General features: G+C 38.4%; 1 protein-coding gene across 1 annotated transcript; it reads left to right on the top strand.

The window, feature by feature from the left end:
- The first annotated feature begins 787 nt into the window (after window positions 1-787).
- LOC149752717 (uncharacterized) lies at window positions 788-4,891 on the top strand. The gene is made up of 2 exons (XM_089925788.1): window positions 788-1,938; window positions 4,853-4,891. Exons 1-2 carry the CDS (start codon window positions 853-855, stop codon window positions 4,865-4,867), a joined length of 1,101 nt encoding a protein of 366 aa, XP_089781914.1. The 5' UTR covers window positions 788-852; the 3' UTR covers window positions 4,868-4,891.
- Window positions 4,892-6,713: the final 1,822 nt, after the last annotated feature.

The following is a 6,713-nucleotide window of genomic DNA, read 5'->3' as shown; positions in this document are numbered from 1 at the left end:
TTTCCGTGGGGAATGGCTTAAATAGCCACAGAGAACTGTAGCAAGGTAGAGAAGTGACATTCCTTTCAAAGAAAATACATATTCTTCATCTGCCAAAGGATTCTCAACGAAAAAGAAGGAAGAGGGCCATTAACTCCATTCAACCAACTCTTCCCAGCATTAAAGAAGTCTCCTTCAGCCTTCAAGTCTTCAAGACATTCAAGAGGAGACCCAGAGTTCAAAAAGCCCTCCACTACATCATCATAAATTGTTTGAGGGCTCTTAACTTCTCTTCTATTTATATTGCTGAAAATCTGCTTATTTAGAAGCTGTATTTTTCTGTTTGTTTTTCTATCCATTTGGTCCTTACTTGGTTCAATCAGGGGATTGAATCAAGGGTGTAAAGGTTTGTTGGTGAGCCTAGGTTGAAACCAACGTGTGAAGGGTTTGATTGTGATCCCGGAAAAACAATCGGGCGGTTCTAGTCGGTGAGCCTGGGAAAACCGACCGAGTTCGTTGTGACCTCGTAAAACAACAAGTTGGGTTGCGAGCTTGTAAAACAACCGGCTGTAATTCGAGGGGTTATAGTGAATTCCCAAGTGAGGCTTGGGGAGTGGGCGTAGGAGCAAGGGTTAGCTCCGAACCACTATAAAATCATTGTGTTTGTGATTGCCTTGACGTCTTTACTTTCATCTCACTCACTGCACATAGCATCTAATTAATCAACTTGCAAAAAGTATTAATTAGTGTCCACAAACACTTTAATTGCAATAATTATTTTAAAACCCAATTCACCCCCCCTCTTGGGTTGTCATCTGGGCAACAAGTGGTATTAGAGCCGGAACTCTACTACCCAAAGAGTAAAAGATCAAAATGACAACCCCATTTGGATCTTCTCACATTGAGGGCCAGTCCACACATAGACCTCTATTCTTTAATGGATCCGACTACACATATTGGAAGGCTAGGATGAGAATATTTATCCAAGCCCAAGACTATGAGATGTGGACCACCATTCTAAATGGACCATACATCCCATCCATTTATGTAGAGGGTGTCACTATACCCAAGCTTGAAAAGGATTGGGATGACAATGACATTAGGAAGGCACAACTAAATGCCAAAGCAATGAATGTGCTTTATTGTGCATTAGATAGGAATGAATTCAATAGAGTCTCTACTTGCATTTCTGCAAAAGAGATTTGGGATAGACTTGAAGTGACCCACGAGGGCACAAATCAAGTAAAAGAATCCAAAATAAATATATTAGTTCATAAATATGAATTATTTAAGATGGATTCTAATGAAACAATCACTTGCATGTTCACTAGATTTACTGACATTGTCAATGGCCTAAAAAGCCTTGGCAAAAATTATACTAACAGTGAGCTTGTCAGGAAGATTCTTCGTTGTCTACCAAGGTCATGGAAAGCCAAGGTGACGGCAATCCAAGAGGCTAAGGATTTAAACAAGCTGCCACTCGAGGAGCTACTTGGATCCCTCATGACGCATGAGCTAACGATGAAACAACACAATGAAGAAGAGTCCTCTCACAAGAAAAAGGTAATAGCACTAAAATCTGTTTCCACTAACAAAGATGTGTCTTGCAGCAGTAGCAGTGAAGAGAAAGACAATGAGGAAGATGATGATGAGGCACTCCTTGTAAGAAAATTCCGTAGATTCATTAACCGGAAGAAGTCCTCTCATCAAAGGAGAGGCCCCTCAAATTCCTATCACAAGGATAAAGGTAAGGAAAGAGAAAATGAGGAGTTTGGATGTTATGAGTGTAAGAAGCCGGGGCACTTCAGAGCTGAGTGTCCTTTGCTGAAGAAGGGGAGCAAGTACAAGAAAAAGAAAGTCCTTGTCTCCACCCTATCGGACTCCGACTCATCATCATCATCATCGGATGAGGAACAAGAAGAAAAGGCCAACCTTTGTTTTATGGCTAACGACAATGAGGTAACATCCGGAACACATTTAGACTTTACTTTCGATGAGTTATATGATGCCTTCAATGAATTAATGGATGAGTATAAGACAATAAACCTTAAAAACAAAGAATTGAAACTAACTAACCAAACTCACCTCCGTAAGTATGATACATTAGTTAAGGATAAAGATGTTATTATTAAAGAAAATTCAGAACTTAAGACAAGCAACCAAATCTTAATTCAAAAGACTAATACCTTAACTAAAGATAACGAAAGGCTGACCAAAGAAATATTCGAACTTAAAAACAATAAACAAATCTTAAAAGAGAGTCTTACAAAAGACCTAAATGGACTAAGAACAGAAAAACAAAAATTGGCACTAGAACATGAAAAGTACAAGCCTTTTGTAGAAAAATTTACTTATAGCTCAGAAAAATTAGAAATGATACTTAATAGTCAACGAGCTGTGTTCAATAGAGCTGGTTTAGGATATAAACCCAAAAATAAGCAAAAACTCTTTAGTAATTTCTTTGTTAAAGCAGGAGAAAGCAAAACTAAGAAAATAACATGTTTTTGCTGTGGAACATTAGGACATAAAGCAAATGTATGTGATTATAGGAAAGGAAAAACTAAAAGAAAAATTAAAAGGGTTTGGGTTCCAAAAGGAACCAACATTACTAACCATGAAGGACCCAAGAAAACTTGGGTACTAAAATTGTATGATTTGCTTGTGTAGGAGTGTCTTGCAGCCAAGGTCGACAAAAATTATTGGTACTTGGATAGTGGCTGCTCAAGACACATGACGGGTGACAAAGACCAATTCTTCACCCTTGAGGCTAAGAAGGGAGGTGCTGTGATATTTGGAGACAATAACCAATGTCACATCATTGGTATAGGTAAAGTACAAATCACCCCTTCAACCTTTATTGATAATGTTAGATATGTTGATGGTCTTAAGCATAATCTACTTAGCATTAGTCAATTGTGTGATAGAGGTTTTGATATTTTGTTCAAACCATCATTATGCATCATAACCAACTCAAATGACAACAGTTTAGTTTTTAAAGGAATAAGACGTGGGAATGTGTATGTAGTAGACCTTGAGGATCTTGCCAAACATAATCCATGTTTAGTTGTTAATGAAACTAAGGATAATGATGCTAGTTGGTTATGGCACCGTAAGTTGGGTCATGCAAGTATGGACACAATATCAAAACTAGTTAAAAGAGATTCTGTGATAGGTTTGCCAAAACTAAAGTTTGAGAAGAATAAAATATGTGAAGCTTGTCAATATGGCAAACAATCAAGAAACTCATTTAAATCCATAAATTGTGTCTCTACCTCTAGACCTCTAGAACTACTGCACATGGATCTATTCGGACCAACTAGAACCACAAGTCTAGGTGGAAATAAATATGGTCTAGTTATTGTCGATGATTTTTCTAGATATACTTGGGTCATGTTCTTAGCTCATAAAGATCAAGCATTTTCAATTTTTAAGAAATTTCATAAGGAAGCAACAAATGCTAGAGATACTTCAGTCATAGCTATTAGAAGTGACCATGGAACCAAATTTGAAAATCATTTATTTGATGAGTTTTGTAGTAAAAAGGGAATAACTCATAATTTTTCTGCACCTAGGACACCACAACAAAATGGAGTTGTAGAAAGAAAAAATAGAACCCTAGAGGAAATGGCTAGAACCATGCTATGTGAAAGTAACCTCCCTAAGTACTTTTGGGGAGAAACCATTAATACCTCATGTCATATATTAAATAGAGTTTTATTGAGACCCATTATAAAGAAAACACCTTATGAACTTTGGAAAAACAGAAAACCAAAAGTAAACTATTTTCACGTCTTTGGATGTAGGTGTTTTGTTCATAATAATGGGAAAGAAAATCTAGGTAAATTTGACTCTAAATCTGATGAAGGTATATTTTTGGGATATTCTACAACTAGTAAAGCCTATAGAGTTTTTAATAAAAGAACCCTAGTTATAGAAGAATCTATACATGTTGTTTTTGATGATTCTAGTGATATCTCTTCTAGCAAGAGAGTTGATCTTGATGATGATGCTGAAATTCTTGAAGAAAAGATTGATGAGATGACATTACAAGATGATGAACAAAAATTAATTGGAAATGCATCATCAAGCCAAGAGGCTATTGTGGATCATGGGCTGACTAAGGCTTGGAGGTATGCTCATGGGCATCCTAAGGAATTAATTTTAGATGATCCATCTCAACCTGTTAGGACTAGAGCATCTTTTAGGAACTTAAATAACCATCTAGCTTTTGTCTCACATTTTGAACCCAAATCCATAGAAGAAGCTGAAAAAGATGTAAATTGGATAAATGCAATGCAAGAAGAACTAAACCAATTTACTAGAAACAAAGTATGGAACCTAGTTGAACGACCCTCTGAATATTCAATTATAGGTACCAAATGGATATATAAAAATAAACTTGATGAAAATGGAATTGTAATTAGAAATAAGGCTAGACTAGTAGCAAAGGGGTATAATCAAGAAGAAGGTATAGATTTTGATGAAACCTTTGCTCCTGTAGCTAGACTTGAGGCAATTAGACTGTTACTAGCATTTGCATGCTCTAAGGATTTCAAATTATTTCAAATGGATGTAAAAAGTGCATTTTTAAATGGGTATATTAATGAGGAGGTGTATGTAGAACAACCTCCTGGTTTTGAAAATCATCAATACCCTAATCATGTGTATAAATTGAACAAAGCACTTTATGGTTTGAAACAAGCACCTAGAGCATGGTATGAAAGACTTAGCAAATTTCTACTAGAACATGAGTTCACTAGGGAAAATGTAGATACAACACTGTTTTTAAAGAAGAAAAACAAAGATATGTTAGTAGTGCAGATTTATGTTGATGATATTATTTTCGGTGCTACTAACAATCGCCTCTGCGAAGAATTTGCTGACTTGATGCAGAGTGAGTTTGAAATGAGCATGATGGGAGAGCTAAACTATTTCCTCGGGCTTCAAATCAAACAATCAAAAGAAGGGATCTTCCTCAATCAAGCTAAATACATCAAAGAGATGCTTAAGAAGTTTGATATGGAGGGAAACAAGTCAATCAGCACACCCATGAGCTCATCATGCAAACTAGACCAAGATGAATCAGGTAAATCTGTAGATCAAAAGATGTATAGAGGTATGATAGGATCTTTATTGTATCTCACTGCAAGTAGTCCTGATATTATGTTTAGTGTATGCATGTGTGCTAGATATCAGTCTAATCCTAAGGAATCTCATCTAATTGCAGTAAAGAAAATCTTTAAATACCTAATAGGAACAAAAAGTATAGGTTTATGGTATTCTAAAGAATCTAGCCTGAAATTAATAGGATACACAGATTCAGACTTTGCTGGTTGTAAACTTGATAGAAAAAGCACCAGCGGGTCATGTCAATTCCTAGAAGAAAATTTAATCTCATGGTTTAGCAAGAAACAAAACTCGGTTGCATTATCTACTGCTGAAGCTGAATATGTTGCTGCCGGGAGTAGTTGTGCTCAAATCATGTGGATTAAACAACAACTTGAAGACTATGGCATTAAACAAGACAAAATTCCCATTAATTGTGATAATACAAGTGCCATTAATCTAACTAAAAATCCAATTCAGCATTCAAGAACTAAATATATTGAGATAAGACATCACTTCATAAGAGATCATGTACTGAATGGTGATGTGACACTTCAATTTGTTTGCACTGATGATCAATTAGCTGATATCTTCACAAAACCCTTGAGTGAAGAGAGATTTAGTGTGCTTAGGAGAGGATTAGGAGTGATTGATCCATCCTAGTGATATTCTCTTCTAGTTCATTGATTTTAATGATTAGCTTGTGTTAAATATGGAGTTTCTCATCTATAATCATCAAATCAGATCATAACTTAGTAATTGTCCCTTGGTTGGTACGAAAATAGCATGATTTTTAGGTGCGTGCCAGAGTTCGAGTCGACTCGAGTAAGTTTCAGAGTCGGCTCATAAGGGGGAGTCGACTCGCACATAGACGGGAGTCGACTCGAGGTCGATGGCAGCATAGGGGGAGTCGACTCGCGCATATTTTGGAGTCGACTCGAGGTCGAGTCAACTCGCGACTTACTGGAGTCGACTCGCGGTCGGGATCCGAGTTTTTAACCCTAATCCAAGCGTTTAATCAACACTTCTATTCATCGCCTCCACTATTCACAAAACCCTAGAGCCGTCTCCGACATCGTCTCCGACCCCGGTTAGAGTTTTTCCGTCGACCTTCTTCCGTCCATTAGGGTTTTACCCCATTCCTAGGTCAACCATGCCCCGTAAGTCGGTTGTCCCAAGCCGGAAGAGGCCCCAACCCGCGAGCGGCACCGAGCGACGGTCCAAGGCTCGGAACGATCCCGTGAGGCCACAACCTCCGGTTCGTTCCCCGCCGAGGCCGGTTCCCTCGCGTCCGTGCGCCGGGAAGACGGTCTCCACCGGGAGATATGTCAACTTCGACTATCTCTCCCGGGAAGGCTTTACCATAGGGGATAGGTTGAGGGGCCAAGGCCTAGAGTTTTTTTGTTCCCTAGATCTCCCCACATACCCAGGGCTAGTTAGGGAGTTCTATGGTACAGTGTCTAGGGAGAATGGTGGGATACAGGAAACCGTAGCGGGTGTCCCTTTATTTATTTTGGAGGATTTTATTGCTCAAGTCCTCCATCTTCCCCAAGTAGGGGTATCTCCTACTCACCCGGTCGATAGGACTGAGGCCCTTACGGCCATATTAGGGAGTCCACCCCAGTCCC

The sequence above is a fragment of the Phoenix dactylifera genome, chromosome 10 (genome assembly GCF_051530095.1).
Source record: "Phoenix dactylifera cultivar Ajwa chromosome 10, Ajwa_hap1_PhDact_Kaust_v1.1, whole genome shotgun sequence".
Lineage (NCBI taxonomy): Eukaryota > Viridiplantae > Streptophyta > Magnoliopsida > Arecales > Arecaceae > Phoenix > Phoenix dactylifera.
The sequence above is the reverse complement of the archived record's forward strand: the minus strand, read 5'-3'. Positions and strand labels throughout refer to the sequence as shown.